Genomic DNA, 21,066 nt, shown 5'->3' with positions numbered 1-21,066 from the left:
GAACAAGAAAAAAGAAACCAGGGGTCATGAATACAATTCCTCTCTGATCAGAGAAGTGCTTGGGAAGTAAGATGTTCCTACCACCTTTCTTTCATTTCCCTACTGAAATTTTTAAAACTGAAGTAGATGTTGGTGTTTCTCATCATTTTTCTACTAATCCATTATTAGAACACCATTTGACCAGAGTAAGCCTCCATTATTCCCATCCTTTCCAACTGGAATCATTCAACGAACCCAGAAGTTGTACAGGAACTAAACTACTAACCTTCTGCTAGTAACCTAACCAGACCAGATCTGCAAAGGCAGAACAAAGAATATACTTGAGATGGTTTAATTTAAAAAGTTAAGAGAAACGGTTCCCTTTCAGAACATTTCTAAGAGTGCACGCAGCCCTGACTTGACACTTAGAAAATTTGTACATAAAATGGATTGAGTCTATCAAAATGTCACATTTAAAACCTGAAATAAAATTTCAAGCATGTCCCCTGAGGTTTTTAATAGGCACATTCCAAATAGCCTCTGGAGTAGCCTGGGGTGTGTACGAGCAGTTACAGAAAAGGTCAAGGAGAGTTAAGCAGGAAAGAAATTCCTGCCTGTGATTATAGTATGCAGAATAAATAAGTACAGATTCAAAAGTCACTCCATAACCTAGAATAAACATGGGGCTAGATTGGCTAGTGCTTTGGCAGATCTCCTGCTGACCCAGTAAAAATTACAAAATTGGGCTGTTAATAGGGGAAAGTCAACAGAGGACAGTTGAAGGGGCTCTCCCATTCAGAAAGGCATGGAAAGAAAAGACACAATAGAGAAATGGAACTGGATGGAATGTTAAGTAAACAAGAGAGAACCAGAAGCTGATTTGAAAATTTAAAACTCTTAGGAGGTTTTTCAAAGGACTGCTTAGTTCTAAAACTCTCTCAACAGCATAAATGTTTCAGGGTGAGAAAAGAAAACCTGCGTACACGTGATACCTGACAAGATCAAGAGGGAACTTCACAAAGGGCTTTTTGATAGTAACTTTGAATTTATGTTTTAGATAAAATAGTAAGCCCAGTTCTGGGGAGCTGCTTTTCAATAATTAATTACTGGTGAAGTCCATAAAACCATGAAATACCCGAGGTCTCTATCTCAAAAATCACCTAGTCCTTCTCTTCTACTTTCCTTTTTTTTTTAATTGTATTTTTAAAAGATACATAGATGACAAAAAATGTTACATTAAAAAATATAACAGGCTCCCAAATACCCCGCTCCCTACCCCACCCCAACTCCTCCCACATCAAAACCTCTTCTCTTCTTAATCTACAATTTTTCATCCATTTAAATACATGAAACCTGGCCATTTACCATGTAACCTGTGTAAGGTACTTCAAAGACCTAAATGATTAAGCCTATATTAATAAGCAAACCACTATTCTGACAAGAAGATTTACCTGTGAGATAAATATTTGAAAAAGACAATTCCAGGCACCATACTGGAAGTTGGAGACACAAAGGTGAGTAAGACAAAATTCTACCCTTAAGGGCCAACACAGACCGTAAACAAATTACAATTCAGGTTGATCCATGTAATAATAAAAGCATGTACAAGGTTTAAGAGCAGCTCAGCGAGTGGATGTGGCTCAAGCAGTTGAGCACCAGTCTCCCACATGGGAGGTCTGGGTTTGGTTCCCAGTGCCTCCCAAAAACACAAAAACAAACAACTAGCAAAAAACAAATGAAAAAAACACAAAAAAACAAAACAAACTCAGGGAAGTCAATGTGGTTCAGTGGTTGAGTGCCCACTGCCCACACGGGAGGTCCCAGGTTTGGTTCCCGGTGCCTCCTAAAGAAAAAAAAAATAGACAATGAGCAAAAAGCAACAAGCAAAAACAACAAGCAGACGACTAGTGGAAACAACAAGCAAACAGATGAGGGAGCTATTGGGGGGGGCAACTCAGAAGAAGGATGGAGAGAAGGTGTATGGCGATGAGGGGTATGGAGGTAGGGCGGGTGGTCGAGGAAGGTTTCTGGGGAGATGTCTCAGCAAGGTTTAGAAGACTGAAAAGGAGCCTGGCAAGAACAGGGCAAGGAAGGCTGGTCCACACGGGGGAACGGGATATGCATTGTTGGAGAAGACATGTGGCACAAGTAATGCGGTGCTGCCGGGATTTAACATTCTCTTGGTGGAAGAGAAAAGAGAGAGGAGGAGCCGCGAGATCAGGTAGTCAATATGTGATTCATTCAATTCACATGTCAACTAGGAGGTCATGTTACTCCATTATTGCCATGGATACTGCTCATCGAGACCACCGAAGTCCCAAGCCAAGTCCCCTGCCTGAGGTTACCCAGAAATGGAACCCAAACCGAGGCTTGACACTGAAGCCCTCGGCCCAATTAATGAACCAGGCATTCTTGCTTGAACTGGTCACTTACTGATGTGACATATATATGCACCGTGTCCGAACTCTTGACTATAACAGAGAGCCCCAGGGAAGAACAGGCCTGATTCTAAAGGGAATTGTCTGGCAAATTTATTTACTTTTAGGAGGTACCAGGGAATGAACCTGAGACCCTGTACATGGGAAACAGGCACTCAACCACTGAGTTACACCTGCTCCTACCCAAGGAAAATTTAATCCTGGGGTGGAATCTTTTCAGCCTTTCCTGTGCCAGTCATTTTGAACGTTCAGGAGTGGAATGTAGAGGAGAAACTCTGGATACCTCGCTTTGGACAAGAGAAGTACACAGTGATGAGGGCAGAGGTGACGGGCAACCGGAAGTCACGCATGGAAGCACACGCGGCCAAGGCGGTCTGGCCAGAAAGGGCTGGGGAACTTGGTTGATATCGGGCCTCCAAAACCAGAGAAGTCTGCCAGGAAGCTTGCTCTGTCTCAAGTGGTGGAAAAGAGGGAATGAGGAAGAACCCCAAAGCAGTGTCCCAGCTAAGTTTACTCTCAAGTGGCATCTACTTTCTATCTGAAAAGATGCCACTTTCTGAAAAGAAAATAACAGTACTCCAATATCGCCTAAAGATAATAAAAAACGAACAGCACGGATTTCCAATAAGGGAGAAGGGTCAAAGTTTGAGCGAAAGAGAGTCTGAGAAATTGTGAGTAAACCTAAAAAGATGACGGGAGGATCTTGCACTGTGAATCAATTCTAATAACTGGACTCAAAGGAAATGTCCCAGTCCCCCAGAACATCTATGTTGGCCCTGCTGAGCCACTTCCAGAACACAGAGCTGGACCTGCTTAGAGGGGGTTCTGCACTAAGAGTTTTCATTGAAGGACAAATGCCATTCAATGACCAGCAGGGCCCTAGGGCCATTGCTTTCTGGTGTAGAGGTGAGATTTGGACAGATGGACAGAGACTGACAAGGAGGTCTAATAAGAGTTTCTTTGGAAAGAATATCCTATTTATTTTAGTAAGGCTACAAATTTGGGAAAAGTCCCACAGGGAAATAACAAAACTTAAGGTAATGTGGGTTTAATATTGGACAGAACCATTTTGGGTTCCCCTTTTTAGATGCTTAATCTGTAGCATCCTGTAAATACGAACACAAATGAATATCCATAGTCATAACTTACATCTCAATAATGGTTAATTTTGAATGTCAATATGATTAAAAGGGAACCAGGGTAAAATATGCAATGGATACTGCAAAAATCATAGTGCTCTCTCTTTTCCTTTTTTCTTAAATTTTCTTTCTTTCTCCTGGCCCCACCCCCTTATCTGACAGAATGAGCCAGAATGTCAACAGTAACCCATTCTTTAATAAATGAGAGCTCTTAGAAGCTATAGATGCAATTTACTAAAGTGATACTCCAATGGCTTGGACCAGGAATACAAAACCACCAGCACTCATTTACAACGTCTCAGGGAGGTGCTTACCTTTGGAGAATTTAGTGCACTGGATTTTCTAAAAGCCTACTCCTCCCTAAGGAAAAGTCATGTCGCTTTTCAGGTCACCACACCAGAGCATATCATTAAAGAAGAGTTTTGCCTTAATGAACCATCAGTATGTACTGAGGGAAAGGTGGGGAAAATAACAGAGAGGCAAAATGAAGAAAAGAAGGGGTGGACGGCAGAGCAGCTGAAGAACAGAGAGGGAAAAGGCAAGCAGAAACGGGGGGAAAGGAAAAGGAGAGATAGGGAGGAGTGGGGGTCCACTATTTAAAGACTCTAGAACACTTTCTCAACACCAGAATCTGCTGTCTATGAAACAAAACAGGATCTAAAAGCATGATGAGTAGATGCATGATATGCAAAAGGCTTTTGGAAACTGCAGTCCCATAGTTATCTTTCATATTACAGATATGTTTACAATAAAAATAAACCTTTTTTAAAAAAATTTTGGCCTGGTGATTGGCACAAAATCTTTTTCATGTCGTATCTATCATACACTAAATATTTTTAAAAGTCTAGTGTCCTGCATGTGGTAGGATCATTAATAACTTAAGCTGCTTTTGCTTTTCTCATTAATTAGTGAAATGAAATTTAAATACATTAGTGATTGGCTCTTCTTATGTGAGCAATATGAAGATGGGGGAAAAAAGCTAAATGTATTGACAGAAGAAGAGAAGTATAATTCATGATTTGTCATCATTTTGCCACAATCTTTAGAAATCCTTTTGGTGATTGAGAGGTAAAGCAGGGCGAATAAGCTGGATAAGATAACAGTTTTAAAAGTAACACCAAAGGTAGTTTCCTTTAAAAACCTCACCATTTCATGGATTACACACCATATTACTAGAAATTAAGAGGTAAAGCCACTGTTCCTTCAATCTTTCTTTGAAAAAAACTGAAGCTTTAAGATTTGAAACTAATTCACTCACATCTTTGAGACAGCAAAACCCTAAGGCACTCTGGGCTGAGGAAGGTCATGTCCCAAGCTGGTCAAGAAGCCTTCGTCATCTCCTGCACTGATGGATTTCAGGATTCCTATCAGTCAAGTACCTTAAGAGCCACGTTGGTAATTTACTCCAAGCACAGAACTGACTATAGAGCTGCATCCCTATTCCAGAGAATTCTCCATTCTTATAGTTCATAGAAGTTGGCTCTTTGTCTAGAACAATACCTTGATGGTATGCGGGTATGAAAAGGGCCTGATCTGGAAGGAGAGAACAGAATAATGAGGGAGCCAGATTGCTCTTCATAAGAAAGAGAAATTTTGAGTTTGCTTGGGCAGCCTGAGAGAGGAGTGGGAAACCAAAAGGAAAGAGGAGACAGGAGAGCTGTGGGGAGATCTCAAAAAGGAGAGAGGTGGCAAGCAAGAGCCTACAGAGCAATACCACCTGCAGAAGTTCTCCCCGGCAGGTGCATCTTCATACGATGATAGCGAAAGTTAAATTTTAAGTCACAGTCTAGCCTGGGCTTCATCCTCAGACTTCAACCAAGTCTGCTATACACAGCTGCCTGCTCCTGGGGATGTTCTGGGGGAAATCAAGGCAAAGAGTGCCATGTTTGGGTTGAGGGGGACAGCAAGATGGGGGAAACCACAGAACCGAAGAGTGGTGTGTAGAAGCTGGCTGCATCCGGGAAGGACTCGGAGGAATCCTAACCACCTAGAGCTGACTGACTTCCCTCGGGCAGTGGCCCCTTGTATCACTTTAGTGAAACAACAAAGGGAAGGACACCTCCTCAAGGCACCAGGTCTTGAGCAGGAACTGTAAGCCTCCAGGCTATACGGCTGGAAAGGAAGGACTGAACCCTAGAACTTGTTTCTGGGGGGAACCGGGGTTTTTAACAGCCCCCCAAACCCTGGAATGCGACTTTGTTTCATGGCACATTAGGGGAGGAAAAACACACCTGGGGTGCTGAATGGCTCCCTAGAAACTCACCTGGAGGGAGAACGCCCGCAGAGCAGGGATTGGGATCAACGCGGCCATAAAGAAAGCTGTGACGTTGCTGATGGACGTGAGGGCCACGCTGGCTCCTGTGCGCTTGAGGCACTCCCCGGTCCTGTCCTGAGGATGAGAAAGCAGGAGGCTTAGAGCCGCACGGGGCAGGCGCCCCTCACAGGGCACGCTGCGAACAACTCAAACAGGCAGCAACGTAACGAAACAGGTATTTCACTACGCTGGTGTTAGGGGGAGGGAAGAATTGTCTGTTTTACCCCCTAACACCAGCATGATAAAAGTTTTCATTATCATCCACATGGTTGTACAGTCTTCGTGGTTATTACTACCCAAAGCAGAAAGCTGCAAGATAATGATTTTTTTTAGGTTAATTTTTACCATGATTTTTCTAAAAAAGAAAAGTCAAAATGACAGAGAAGCAAATGTGGCCATTAGGACAAAGTGTCACACTAAAATAAATACCCATATTCCTCAAGTCACCCCAAAGAAAGTGAAGCTCTTGGGACTTCTCGCTGCTAATACGTATCCCTTTAGTTTACCTTTTTTTAAGGAGGTACTGGGCAATGAAGCCAGGACATGGGAAACAGGTGCTCAACCACTAAGCCACCTCTACTCCCCAGTAAGAGTTGGTTGGTTGGTTGGTGTTTTAGGAGGTAGAGAGGATCAAACTTGGGACCTTGTACGCAGGGAGCAGGCATTCAACCACTTGAGCTATGCTGGCTCCCTCCAGTTTACTTTTAAGGACACTTTAGAGCCAGTAATCTGCCAACCAACTTGGGGCTGAAAATATTTACTGTATCAGACTGAGAAATATTAAAGGACAAATACTCAGGAATAGAGGGGGCTTTGGCTGCCCCCTCAAGGCTTTCTTCAGTTTTTTCTATTACCTCAAAAGGGATTCTTTTATTCTGTCCTGTTTCACTAAATGCATGTGCCAGAAGGAAAACATCATCCACACCAACACCAAGGGCAAGAAATGGCAAAACCTGTAGAGAACACAGAGGGCAGTGGCATTCGACATGTCAGATCCAATTCTGCTCATTCCAAAGTATTTACAGCATTACCACCAGGGCTCCCAGTAGCTACCCAAAGGACAGCTCATGTTAACTCATGGTGAGGATACGCTTTTATGTGATGATTTACATCCCCAAGTCTAGTGGTTTCAGTTCCCAGTAAGTTACATATTTTGGTGTCTAAGGCCCATGCACCATAATTTTTGGAAGTTAATAAACGAGAAGAATCCTAACACCTAAAAAGCAGGGGTTTTCAGGGGTAGGAGCCAGAATTACTGAGAACTTGTTAGAATACAAATTCTCACTCCCACCCCAGGCGTTCTAGGGCTGGGGCCCAGGAATCTGCATCTTCACAAGCCCTCCAGGTGACTCTGGTGCAGGCTCAGGTCTGAGAACCACTCCTCTAAGAAATGATCTACATCCCTGAACCGGAAATCTCTCTCCCTCAGACCTGCCCCCAGCTCCAAGGGGCCTGCTAACAGGCGGTGTTCCCCTGAGGCATGTGGCTTCCCGCTGGGAAAGGCAGAAGACCCTTTGGGTAAAAGATGAACATTGGCGAGGCAGAGCCCTGGAGAAGGGTGCCTGCCTGCAGATGGGGATCCGACTGCTCCTTCCGTACCTGAGTTGTTGCAGCGTTAAAGGAAATCCCGATCAATGAGCACAGGCCCAATCCTGCAGCCACCGAGAGCGCAACCAACAGGACGCCAGCCAGCCCCACGGCACCCTGGGACTTGGCGCAATCCCAGCGCAGCATGGTTAAACAGGCGTACGCAAGCTGCCAGCAGAACGACAGGCGGGGGTGGGGCAGGTGAAGGGACCAGGGGGAAGGAAGGAGAGAGGGGAAGGGGTGGGAGAGGGACACAAAACAAAGGCCAAACATTAGGACGTGTCACTATTCTAATGTTTCCTCCCACCCCCCACCCCAAATCAAAAGGGAGCGTTTATTGAATCCAACAACAAAAATTTACATTACAGACATCACACAAAACGAATGGGCCTCGAAGGTGGGCAAATCGAGGCCAAATCGCATATGGGAAAAAGTGCTTGACACAACCACGAGCAGCTGAGGGGGTCTATATAAAGCTCTCGTGGTCTGGAATGCACGTGTAATGTTTAGAGCAGTTAAAAGGCAAAGAGCGGTCACGGATAGGTAAAAACTATGAACAAAAATGAAAACCAAAGAAAAGACAAACTGCTCCCGCCCCAGGAGAAGGGAACTGGTGCTCTTTTACCATCAGCAGGTAGCCGCTGGCCACGCGGATGACGCTGACGTCAGAGAAGGACTTGAGGATGTCGTCCAGGGTGGTGGTGGTGAACGAGAGCACCTTCTGCGTGGAGTTCTGCGTGACGCTTTGATGAACCACCTGCGGCCACGCAAGGGTAATGACCCAGAGGGAACCAAAGGCTCGAAGCGCTTCACTAGCGCGGGCTTCTGGTGACACAACCCCCCCCAACCCATCCCCCCCCCCCCAACCCATCCCCCCCCCCCCCCCCCCCCCCCCCCCCCCCCCCCCCCCGCTTTTCTTCCTGCTGCATAAATGCATAAAGAAGAGCTCGCCCTGATTTGGGTTTTGGTGGCAGGAGGTGGAACCTAGACTAACATTAAAGGACAATGAGGGGGGGTATATGGCGACCTCATATTTTTTGAATATAATATTAAAAAAATAAAGACAAAAACAATGAGATAAGAAAGATCATTAAAAATTCTTAGAAAATTAAAAAAAAAAAACTATACTGTTATGTGTAAGACAAAATATCCAGAAGTTCATTCATTTGTATAAATTTAAAGAGCCAATCTCACAATGAATTTACAGAAGATGATATGGAAGTTTCAAAAAGAATAAAGGACAATGAAGTCTACCGCTAACGGAGGGAGACCGTGGCGGGGCGGTGCGCCCGTTACTGAAGTTCAAGGGGCGCGCTTTATTTACTCCCCGCTCCGTAGCTCTACCACGGATTTGCCCTTCCATCAGTTCTTCCCTAATCCAAAACAACTCATTCTTACAGGCACCCCACCCCCTCTCCATTTGCTGGCCACTTTTAAAAGGTCACATGCAGCTCCACAGAGGTCAGTGCTTGGGAAACAAAGGCCAGCCCCTGTCACATGACCCAAGCAAGGGGACCGCAGCTGTGAACGGATTCTATGCCTCGCTAATGCTTTCCAGACACCTTTTCTCGCCAACCAAGCGGTGGTTTTCTTTTGGAAAAACTGTTATGCTTAGCTCTAAAGTTCACAACTGGTTACTAAGAATGTTTTAGAGCATCCCGATTAGAATTAGTATCTTTTAGGTAAACTCTCTTGACACAAATATTATCATACGATTTTAATTATCATGGGGGGGGGTGTGTGTGTGGCATTTCCATGCCACAAAGGTCCCAGAATTTTTATTTGTTTGGAAAATATGCTCGAACGAGACAGATGTTTAGAGAAGAGTGTTAAAAGGAATTATTTGGTAGCTGAAGAGTTGCTTCCAAAATTCCAAGGTGGGTGTTGAGCAAGCCGGCCAGTTACCTCCACGTACGTCCTTTGCCAAGCCTCCAGGATGGCCGCCGCCTTGTCCTCGTTCCAGTTGATGTGCGAGACGTACTCGTACCCCTTGAAGTGCTCATACATCTGCTTGGGGGTCATTAACTGGAACATGGTCTGTAAGGCGTGGGCACTGTAACGGGATTAAATGGGGGGTGGGAAGGCACCACATGAACATTCCCAGGAAGCCGTTTCCACGACGTAAAAGCCCAAACGAGAGACTGCAATCACTTGCAGCAATTCCTTGCTTCTATCTGAGCATGTGTTTCCATTAAAATGGGACCTGGATAGTTATTTAATAGATTGATGTACCATACTAAAGGTGTAACCTTACAAACCCTTTACAGATAGACCAAAAATTAAATTAATAGGCAATTTCCTTTCTCAGTTTCTAGTCAATGAAACAGGAAGGGGAGAGGAGCAGATAGCTCAACCAGATACGCTGGGCTCAGCGACGCACCGGCTCCTTGTGCAGAAATCCCAGACGACAGCTTTCCCCAGGGAGCGATCGCAGACGAAAATGCCATGCACTTGCCCAGAGCCCAGAAGAATCACAAAGGGTAATTCTCGTTGGACGGCTAGTTCCTGGTCTTTTCCTTTACCAGTAAGTGGTAAAGCACAGGGTTTAACTCTCTCAGATCTGCGCTAATGAACGTCGCTTGCCTACTTTACATTCAGGCTGCTTCACCTTTGCCCTGACATTCTTTCTCCATAAGGGGAAGAGCTTCCAAACCCTTAGTCAATAACTCTGTCTCGATGAAAACTACAAATCTGTTCTCGAAGAAAAAAAAAAAAAACTCCCCACAAGGTGCTTTTTTCAAGCTGGACTGGTCTACTAATATTTCCTAATATTCTATTACACCAGACGGCTGGCTAGCTAGGATAACAGTTAAGTATTAATACAAATACACGTGCAGATGTCAGAAGGGAAGTGGTTTCTGAGGAAGGGGGTGCAAAATAGACGGGCTTGAATTTTATCCTGTGAGTTAGGTTACCTGACAAGTTTTCCAGTGCTGTTCTTCACTGTACCACCCACAATCAATTCCTCCTGCCAGTGCATATACTTTCGGGATAAGCCATGACATCCACCATTCAAAACAAGGGCCATATCAAGGGGCTAAAAACAGAAAGACAGCCACATAATTACAGGAATTAGTAGGCAGGTCACATGCCTAGTTAAAATCCAGTGCATTAAGGGTCTGTTTGTTCCAGTGAGAACATTAATAAGAAAGCTAATGAGAGGCGTACGGCAGATCTTATGGCAAAATTTAGTTCTATAAACAAACTTAGTGCGATAGAGCAAGAAGTCATCAAGAGCGAAATCCTAAACGTGAAAATAGGGAAAGAGAACGGTAAGCAATTTGGGGGCGGGGGCGGGGGGGGGGGGAAGCGGGGCGTTTTTCTCTCTGCCCCTTGGGCAGAGAATCCAAGCAGGCACTCACTTTGGTGGCGTTCTTGTTGGGAGCGGTGGCAGGGCAGTCTGGGTCAGCCGGATTGAGGCAGGGGCGGTCCATGTAACCATGACCAACTTCAGCCTTATTCAGCATTTCCTCCCAGCTGTCCACCTGATAGTTTATTCTCTTTAACTCTTCCAGGAATTCTAGAGGGTCAAAGTTGGTCCACCTCAATGGAGGCTTACCTCTGGGAAAGAAATGAGGAGACAGGACAATGAAAAGAGGCTTCCAAACTTTGAGTACAACAATAGGTTTGCATATGTATCCCTATTGCTGTGGGGTCATGCTGCAACACTGGGACCCTAGGGTCAAAGGTAAGTGCTCCTGTACAGTATAACCATCTGCAGACCTAATGTCAGGAAAATACTTCTGGAGCGAAGGTGGCAAGCAGAGAGCTTATAAATTACCGATGGAATCAAAGGGGCGTGACTTGCCAATATAATATGTTAAATATCTAAAAACAAAATTAACCTATGGGTACACTTGGAAGACTGAGATACAAAATTTTAAAAAAAGGAGGGACTTGTAATGTCAGATCAGCACTTGCCAGCCTACTACAGGCTTTGTAGACATCATCAATCAAAATATTTGATCTCTATTACCTTCAATAATCCTACACTTATGAGCGCTCTCTGACAGCCTGGCAATCAACCAGGCAAGCCCCCCACTGCCTCCACCATCACCACCATCACAGCCACTTCCCCCACACTCACTTTTGAATTTGTGCTGTTGACAGACCAGAAAGGCTTTTGGCTGCCTGTTATGTGGTTCAAACCACACTGTAGCTGCTTAACCAGGCTGAAGTCATTATTCAGACTCTCCCAACCAGAAAACACAAAACCCCTTATTTCCCATCTAAAACTGTACACTGAAGGTCAGGGTATGGCCACTGCAAATTGCTTTCACAGATACCTGCAAGCTTGGACAGAAACAATAAGCCGAGATGAAGTCTTGCATAATTAACTGAAAATATCTATCCTGATTAACATTTACTCTTTAAATGATGCGGTATATATAATATCCAACTGCTAAACCTTGATGCATCCCCAACCACTGCCTGCAAAGCGCGCAGATTTCCCTCTGAAATGCCATCAGTGTGATCCAAAGAGAGGCTAGCATTTCACTTCCCAGGAAGCTCCTAACCTTTAACTCAAAAATACTTAGTTTCGACATCTATCCAACTAATAAATTCTCTCCTTAAAAAATAAGCTAGCCTTATTTACCAGTGCCAGGCCTGCAAAACTGCAAATGTTTTAAAGAGTTAAAAATCACACATACTAGGTGATAATTTGCATTTTATTTGCATATAAATAGGTTGGTAAAAGTGAATGAAATTTAATGGTGCCTACAGAACTTTTTTTTGAAAAGAGGAAAAACATTCTGCTGAAGCCCCCTCCCCCTCACCATTCACTCAAAAGATGCACGAAGAATTTCAATGTTTATTTCTGTTCAAAACTGAACTCGAGTAAACAATGATAATGCAACATGAAAAACATTCTAGTGTTCAGAAATCAGACACCCAAAACCAAAAGCATCCACTTACAGTAGATATGCTGTTCCAGACTGTAACTTTGCCCCTTCCCAGAAGCAGTCCAGAGGTGTAATAATTAAACAAGGGTAAAGATATTCTATTATCTGTCAAAGTTAAAAAGAACATACCACACATTAGGCTAACACATATCACTGGGGTGTTTTTGAGAATTTCTGAGAAACTTTTGGCAAATAAAAATAATATACCTGATCCATGTAACCAGTTTCTGTGATAAGCTCCCCTGATTTGTAACATAAATGTTCCAATTTCCACTGTCTATGAAAAAAAAAGCAGAGATAAAAATTCCTCATTTTAGTAAACTTAGGAAATCAGTGCAAAATCAGAACTAGAGAATATACAGAGAGAAACACAATTTCTATCACTTTTAAGCATCTGTCAAAACTAGCAGAGCTTTTGCCAAGTAGAAACCCGGCAAGCTTGCTTTAATGAATAGATAATACTCAACTGTAATTAACATGTGGGTGTTTATGTAAATGAATGCTACCAAAGTACTTGAAAAGTCTTGTTTTTCTTAAGTGTGTTCTCCCAATAATCTTGTTTACACCATTAATTTGCTTTTCTACATACATTAAAAGCACCTTCAGGGCAGCCCAGATGAATTATCACAAATTCACAATAAGTGGGAACTAAGTTAGTGAGGGGCTACATATATTCAGGGGGGAAAACAGTCCTGATTTTTAAAATGGCAGCTATCAGGGATCATGTCTTTTTTAAATAGGTAGTGTTCAAAACGAACTTTCCTATTCTTAACCATAAATGCTGTAAACACTTGCCAGATAAACAGAATTCCCTCTTCACAGTCCTCTATTCTTGTTATATATAGAAATGATACTAAATATACTGATCAATAATTAACTTGGAGTTCTATTATCTCTAGGAGGGAGCAATAAGCCAGTGATTTTTCCATGTTTTAGGGAGATAAACTTAACCAGAAAAAGGGAATTTGGAAGGGTTGGAATAGGAAATGGGACCAAAAATATTTTTTTTAAATTAAAAACAATCTCCAAACTGCTCTATTTTATTGGTCCTGTAAAGGAAGGTTTATCTTCACCCAAAGGAGCTTGTGGATTTGACATTTCCCCTGCATCTCCTCTTAAGGCCTTCCCAACAGTCCCTCAGTGCACTGCTGAAAAGCTGCCTTTTTGCTTTCTCTGACCAGTGCTGCTGAAAATGACCCCTCTATCTAGAACTCCTAGCACACAGGCTGGACAGATGTCCTGCTTGACATCTGGAACATCTGGAATGGGGACAGCCTGTGTTTGGCTTTGTAGATCTGTATCTGTACTGATGTATTTCCTGTCCCTAACCAGACTGTCAGCTCCTTGTGGGAAAGGTCCAAATTATCCAACCATCCATCCATATGTATGCATATGCTTATGTTTATATTTACATTCCACACCACATCAACATCTAGCTAGTATCTAGCAGGAGCAGGTACGTTCTTAATAAATATCACTTGATCAATAAACTTTTACTTTTGCTTGTTTGAGAAGGGTATGGTTGTGGATTAGAAAAACCACTGAGGTTGGAGCTGGGAGAAAGGATTTTTGAAACCTGGCTCTATCATTTAATAACTATATGAACTCAGACAGCTGCTCTAATCAATAGAATTCCCAGTTTTCTCACCTAAAAAATGGAACAGTTTGAACTAGGTGTTCTTTCGATCATTCCAATGCATAATAGTTCTCTGGGTCCACCTAAGCTTAAGAAGAGTGCATTTTCATGACATTTAGCATAGACTCTCCTTAAGTATGTAAGTGACAAGCGCCCTCAAGTAGGGTGCCACTGTATTAAGAAAAGCAGAGCACTTACAGCGACCTTTGCCATCCACTTGCAAATTTTGCAAACCTTGTCTTGGTAGTTGCTTCCCCCACAGTGCTCCTTACAGACTGGGAGGGCTTGCTGGCAAGCACAGGGATGCACTCTGCAATCAGATTCGTCTAAGAGAAGCCCAAAAATGCCTCTGTACACCTTCCAAAGCCCTGCCATATGGATATGGTGCCTCAGGAGGGCAAGAGAGCACACATGACCATAAATCTAGTTCACAGACGAGGAAATGAGGGTACACCAAAGACACGTGACTTGTCCCAGGTCATGCTGGGTTCCTGGGGTCAATGCCTCAAGTTAGGAAGCGTCTTAGAGTCAATCTCCATGAAGTCCACGGGGAGGTGGGGATAGAGCAGGGACAAGGGTCGGTCTTCCTTTGACTCTCTCCCCTAAGGACTGGGTATGTCTATGCTGCCATTTCCGTACCTCTCATGTGAAAGATAAATTGTATTTGTCAACCACCCAGTTCAGAGGAGCTGGAAAAACTAAGGGCTGGGATGGAATCAGGGGTCCCTGAAAACAGGGTTTAGTGATAGCAACTGACAATGCAGGGAGAAGATCCAGTCTAAACTAACCAAGCCAGGCAGGGAGTCACTCAACACATTCTGCATGCCTCCCCTGTTCTAAATGTTGTCATGTGAGACGTGGTCCCTGCACTGAAGTATGTTAAAGTTTAGGGAGATAACAAATATTGGACTGCTAGCTCTGTTCGAGAATGCCTCCCATGCGTTTACTCTACCCCAGTCTTGTTATCTTAGCTATAAATCAACTTTATACAATAGTGGTAACATATATATATAACATGTAATTTGCCATTTTAACCATTTCATTTGTACAGTAATTCAGTGTCAGTGATTACTGTCGCCATATTATATGTGCTACTATCACCTTCATCCATGACTAAAACTTTTTCATCACTGCAAACAGAAACCCTGCACCCATTAAGCAGTAACTCCCCATTTCTCATCCCACCCCCCAGTCCCCGGTAACCTCTAATAAGCTTTCTCTATCTACAATTTCGCTTCCTCTAGCTATTTCATGTAAGTGGAATAATACAATATTGGTCCTTTTTGTGTATGGCTTATTTCACTCAACATGACTTCATGCCTTTTTACAGATGTAAATCCTATTTTCTCAAGTATGTGTGAGTGTTCATTCACCTTATTCAGGATATCTGTCTGCAAGAACCCACCAAATCCCTCTTTGCTTTATGATATATACAACTGTCAATATCTGTCAGGAATACAAAGTAATGAGACAATTCCCCCCCCCTTCCTTCCTTATTTTTGTGTGAGTTGTCTCTAAGTTTACAAAAGGCAATTCGAAATGTAACTGCTCCAAAAATATCTTAAGCATCTTTAGAATGGGTGTATATAGCTACCCAGCTGGCTGCTTAAAGGTTCATATGCATTTGGGCACACATGCCAAGGTACTTATTGAAAATACATTATAAAGCAATGTACTTGATCTGTAACCAAACTCTAGAAACAATCTGAGATGGGGGAAAAGACTCCTTTCGTTAGAAACCTGTACTACTGGGGCAACCTTATATTCTAAAACAAAGGGACCCAGACCACCCACCTTACCTGTTGTACATGTAGACGTGGACTTGGCTGGCTTGGAGCGCCGAGTCCAGGTGTTGACGGAGGGCTTCTGTGGTGAGGACATTAGCACCTTCTTCTTTGGGGGTCTGGATCATGAGTTGAGGATTGAACATAGCCTCTTCTCCAATCTTCTGGCGAGTATAATTTAATTCCCGACTTACTCGTCCACCAACTGACAAATTATACACAGGTTTCAATCAGAAGAGCAAAATTGCTGTAAATTCACCTTCCACACAATGAACTCTGGCGAAGAAAACATATGACTGATGCCTGAAGAGGAACCTTCACTATCATCACTGGCAAAGTTAATGTTACCAACAGTACGCACATTTAAAAAAATACTCACTAAACCTGTCCTGCCAGTTGCTTACACAACCTAAGATAAGTGCTTTGTGCACATTATAAGTAATATGCCATATGGGGGGAAGCAAACTTGAGACACCTTTTCCTTGCAGACCAGACCAAATACCCTTGTTACAAGTCACAATTTCTTTCACTTGTGCAAACAATCTGCTCCTGTGGCGTATTTCAAGATAAATGGCTTCAATTTACACTCTTCTAAGTAATCTGGCAGAGGCAAGTGTTTCTCCTTTGCCAGAAAAGAAACAGGGGAAGGTGGCAAATGTGTGTTCAGCACAAAAGAGGAGAGTATGATGCAAGTCAGATCAACGTGGTGGAAAGCCCCACCTGATGCCAACAAAACGTGTCAGCTGTAGCCATCACCTGCCGTCCCTCGAACCTGGTTCTAGTGGACTCACCTGGTAAGCATTAAGAAACCACAGACAGCCAGGCTCGTCTACTCTGATTATGCTGCTAAGGTGGACACCAAGACAGTTCTCAGTCAGGTTGGCCAAGGCTGGGCACGCTTGAGGCCGACACGATTGGGAACAACCAAAGCATCAACCTCCTGACATGGTTACCGCAAAGTGCTTTTCCTCCTTTCTTTCAAATCCTCAGGACCAAAGGTATGTATTTCCACTATCATTCTGGACCAAGCCAAGCTCAGAATGCAGCCCACTGCTGGGAAAATCCTCAGGAAGAGGGCTGGGTTTTTCAGTTGGGAGAGGCGAGGCTCACAGCTCTGAGGAGGGCTCCTTGATACTGTTCAAGCCTAAGGGGCTGTGTCGGGGAGCAGCTAAACTGGAGGAGTATCCCACCCCACCCCCAAACACACACAGTCCAGGGCAAAGGAAGTAAGTCTAAATAGTTCCTAAAGTCACTGATAAGTTGAATGCTTATGAAAAGCCAACCTCCACTGATAGGTGAGAAAGGACAACTAGCGATCTTAGCTTTCCCATGAAGAATCCTTTTTCTTCAAGTTTAGTATTCAAGGACATAAACATTTGGTTTGGGCAAGTAAATAAGTACTGGGAACAGCAGGTTGTTTGGTTCTCTTGGCATATTTTATAAACAAGGGGCAGGCTGAAAAGCAAATAACGCTCTCATTAGGAAAACGAGCCCAGATTCACAGACTGGCAGGATCCTCTGAGCAGGTGTGGGGAGATCACCAAGGCCACCACTGTGCAAGGAGCCCGTGGAACTCTGTGGGAAGAAGTTTAACACAAAGTATGCGTGTGCTCGCATGTCAGGGAGACACAATAGTTTAACAACAATTATAAAGACCCCCATGTACAGAAAATGTTGACCAATGTCCATGGGGAACTCCTAAGGCCTTGCAATCAACTTTTAGCTAAAGACCAGAGGAAAACACTAGAAAACAACTAGCCAAAGGGCGGCTGGCATTTTCAGAGGTGCCTCCCTGAGGCAGCCAAAAGGCAGCCCCTGGCTTTTCCTAGGAGGAATCATGATGCTGACTTCCAAACCAATTCACTAGTGAACTGAGTTAAACTTGAATCCACAGTCTCTGGAGACAGAGAAGTTGTTTGAAGCTAAAAAGTATTATGTCCAAAACTCACTTCCAATAAGCTACAGAGCTACAGGCACCAAGGAGATCAAAACAGCCATTGCTCAACCCCTTCCTTTCTCCTAGGCATATCACAGCTAAATACCCCAAGTCTATAAGTCAGTTTTATTTCCAAACTGTCTCCTCAAGTCCTGGTGTAACACAAGGAATCTTTTTCTGCTGATAAACTCATACTTACTTTTCTTGAAGCTTAAAATCTCACGTGAACTAAAGCCATGACGTAGAAAACCCAAAACATACCTAAGGGGTTCCACAGTGCATCCTTTTTAGATATTTTAAGGTGTACAGTTAAATGAACACACGTATTTTTATTAGGTATATAACAGTCTCTGAAATTGAAAGCCTTTTTTACTTTCAAATCTTTTGTTCTTCCATGTCTTTGCTCTAGTGGTAAGTATGAATAGTTTGCTAATGTGACAACCAATTCTAACCAAGACAAGATTATCCACATAGTTATGCCAAGGAACTGGTTTCAAAGCTTCCTCAACCACCCACACAGTGGCCTACTTTTGAGTATGGTTAAATTCAGTTCATTGTTACATATGATATTTAACTCAACATGTCATTCTTTGATTTAACCAAATATGAACATGGTTTTGCAACACTTTTTTAAACTTTAGGTGACATCCATTTTATTTGACCAATAGTCTTACATGAGTCATTCATCCAGCGAGTAGCTGCAGGTGCCTAATATGTGCTAAGTAAGCAGTGGTGGGGGGAAGGGAATGGCTACTTCAAACAGAGTGGCCACTGAAGGTCCTGGCTAGAGGAAGAGCTGGGGGTGGGGAGGGGACACAGAGAGTGTTCGCACTGAGCAATCAGCAGAGTGCAAAGCCCCCTCAGGTGGGGCTTGTTGCAGGGAAAGAAAGGCAGGTTGGCTGGAGCTTGGTGAGATCATAATTATGTCATTCGCTCGCTTGCACTGGTAGACTCAGCTTCCTCTGGGGTATAACTGCACCGTGGTCATGTGGTCTCCTATCAGCATTCACCCAGGCAGTTTGCAACAAGCTGCCAGAAACAGAAACCCCTCTGAACAGAAGCATTTTATGGACTCGCCTGACTTTTGCTCCTCTAGCAAATGCCTATCCTAAATCACAGCTGAATGACAGCCCAAAGCAGTTAGTTGTCTTGCTGTCTTCTGTTATCATCCATGAGTGTGAAGAACACAGAACGCACTGCAATTGATTGAAATTACAGTCATGGTTTTCTCCCTTCTCTTTTCCATTCTCAAGATCAAAGTCCTTCCTTTTCAAATGACTTTTAAAAAGTCCTTCTTTCGAAAATGATCTAATGTTAATGCAATATGGTAGAGAAAAGTAACAAACCATAAAATCCAATGTTTTGTTAGACGCATATATACAGACCACCATGTTAACAGCTATTACTGCTCGTGGTGGTTTTTGAGTATTTGCCCACCTCCCTCTTTGGGGCTTATCTCTATTTCCTCATTTTTTCTACAAGGAATATATGTAATTAAGAACTTGTATGTGACATACACAAAAAGGAAAAATAAATGTGCAAGATTCTTAGTAAGGATCTGAACTTAAAAAGGGCTCAATGCAAAAAAATAATATGCATCTCCATTGCATCCTCAAATCCGCTGTATGTTCCTCTCCCTTTTTCACACCCAAACCCCACAACTTAACCATAAAATTACAACCAACCTCTTTGAAAAAAGACTCAGGATCAATGTAATCTCAGGATCCTGGACACAGAACAACCTTTCACATTAATGGGGTGCCTTCCATTTGCAAAGCACTTTAACACTCACTAGCTATTTATTTGGTACTCGCCATTCCTTCATCCAGTTGATGCAAGCTGAACTGGTCAGGCAACGAAAAGGGCGCCAGAAGACTTGGGTTCCAAGTCCCCTAACATGTTGAGACTCGTAGCCTACTCTGTAAAACGGGGACAAAAATACCACCACTAACTTCATGGGATGGTGTAAGGATTAACTCACAATGTATGAAAATTCCCAGAGTGGAACCAGAAACTAAGCAGAGGTCTATTCGTTTATTCATTCACCAGCAGAGCATGCAGTACTGCCCTGACTCTACAGAGGAGGAAAGCAGTTGCAAAGTTTGGGTGACTTGCCCAAGGTCACTCAGTTAAAAAGCAGCAGAACTGACCCTTTAACCCTGTGCGCTTTCCAACTGTCCAGCGAGCCTCATGGCTTCAGAGCATGAGCTGAGACTCTGAGTATGGCACCCAGAGGTGAGCTAGGAATGCTAAATTACACACATGACTATATAAGGATGACTGTCTACTTTAAAAAGGATTACACTTAACAAATAATTGGTATTTATTTGAATACTCATTTAAAGGAGATGCAGCTCTTTCAATAGGGCACAGGGGTGTCCGTGACAGTCCCCTGGAAGGCTGTCTTAGAGGGGGCAGAGAGATGAGGGGCCCACAAAGAACAAACAGCCCAAAGCGTCTTGACTGGCAAATTCCGCCATCTTGTTCTCCAGAATTCTAAGGCTTAAACCAGTTCTGGTAAAAAGCTCCTCTTCTGCAAAAGCAGCTCTTCAGCGAGCCCTGTGACACCATTTCTCCTCTCCAAGTCAAACCAAGTATGCTCTTCCAAAGTGAAGAAGGGCCAGCACTGCCAGGCAGTCATTAGACCAGTGCTTTACCCACCCATTCAGACAAGAGACCTTCCCCTCATGATGTTCCCCTGCTGTGTCACTCTTTAGCATAGAGCTAAATAAATGTTTGTGACATTTCTGCAAAAAGTTTTTAGCAAAAGCTTGTTGAGATCCATATAAAGATGATCTGAGGGGCCAACCACAGTTTTTTCCAATAAATTCCAAAAACCCAGGAGGTAGGCATATCTCCAGTCCACTCCCCCTGCACCTGCAGGACAGAGTCCCTCCAGGCTCAAGGCGGGTGCCCAACGTCTGTTGAATGAATAAATGAATGGACCTCCACGCAGCGCCTTGGGAAGAGGCAGTCATCTGTTCAAGATATTAATTCCCCACAAAGGCTCAAAAAGTCAATCAGTCAAAACAAATGACCCTTTCAGTCTGCAAAGTACCCACTCAGAGTCCAATTAGGAAAATGGAGCCTGTGTATATGCAAACGTAGCATTTGCATTTGATTAATCCGATGAATTATCTCACAGCCTCTAGAGAGATTTTTCCCCCCTTCAGTTGCTTCAGGTCCTTCTTTCAATGTTGTGATTAGTTATTGTGAGGGTGAAAACATACAAATCTTTTAAAGGGTGTAACTGCAAAATTATCAGCACCGGCTCAGTTTCTAAATTGAAAACAATGAATAAAAGATCCAGCAATTCGGGCAATTGGCTGAAAACTCATGCATGGGCTGA

General features: G+C 43.4%; 1 protein-coding gene across 4 annotated transcripts in view; it reads right to left on the bottom strand.

Moving 5' to 3' along the window:
- The window catches only part of PTCH1 (patched 1), a 69,959-nt gene that overhangs the window by 26,042 nt on the left and 22,851 nt on the right, over positions 1-21,066 (bottom strand). For all 4 annotated transcript variants that reach the window (XM_058301555.1, XM_071216641.1, XM_058301554.2 and 1 more), the window contains 10 exons: positions 15,797-15,986; positions 12,569-12,638; positions 12,375-12,466; positions 10,820-11,018; positions 10,373-10,494; positions 9,363-9,510; positions 8,083-8,214; positions 7,470-7,625; positions 6,725-6,823; positions 5,820-5,945 (listed from right to left, as the gene is read on the bottom strand). In XM_058301555.1, the coding sequence (XP_058157538.1) occupies positions 5,820-5,945; positions 6,725-6,823; positions 7,470-7,625; positions 8,083-8,214; positions 9,363-9,510; positions 10,373-10,494; positions 10,820-11,018; positions 12,375-12,466; positions 12,569-12,638; positions 15,797-15,986 (1,334 nt within the window). The remainder of the gene's footprint in view (positions 1-5,819; positions 5,946-6,724; positions 6,824-7,469; positions 7,626-8,082; positions 8,215-9,362; positions 9,511-10,372; positions 10,495-10,819; positions 11,019-12,374; positions 12,467-12,568; positions 12,639-15,796; positions 15,987-21,066) is intronic.

Source organism: Dasypus novemcinctus, chromosome 8, assembly GCF_030445035.2.
Source record: "Dasypus novemcinctus isolate mDasNov1 chromosome 8, mDasNov1.1.hap2, whole genome shotgun sequence".
Lineage (NCBI taxonomy): Eukaryota > Metazoa > Chordata > Mammalia > Cingulata > Dasypodidae > Dasypus > Dasypus novemcinctus.
The sequence above is the reverse complement of the archived record's forward strand: the minus strand, read 5'-3'. Positions and strand labels throughout refer to the sequence as shown.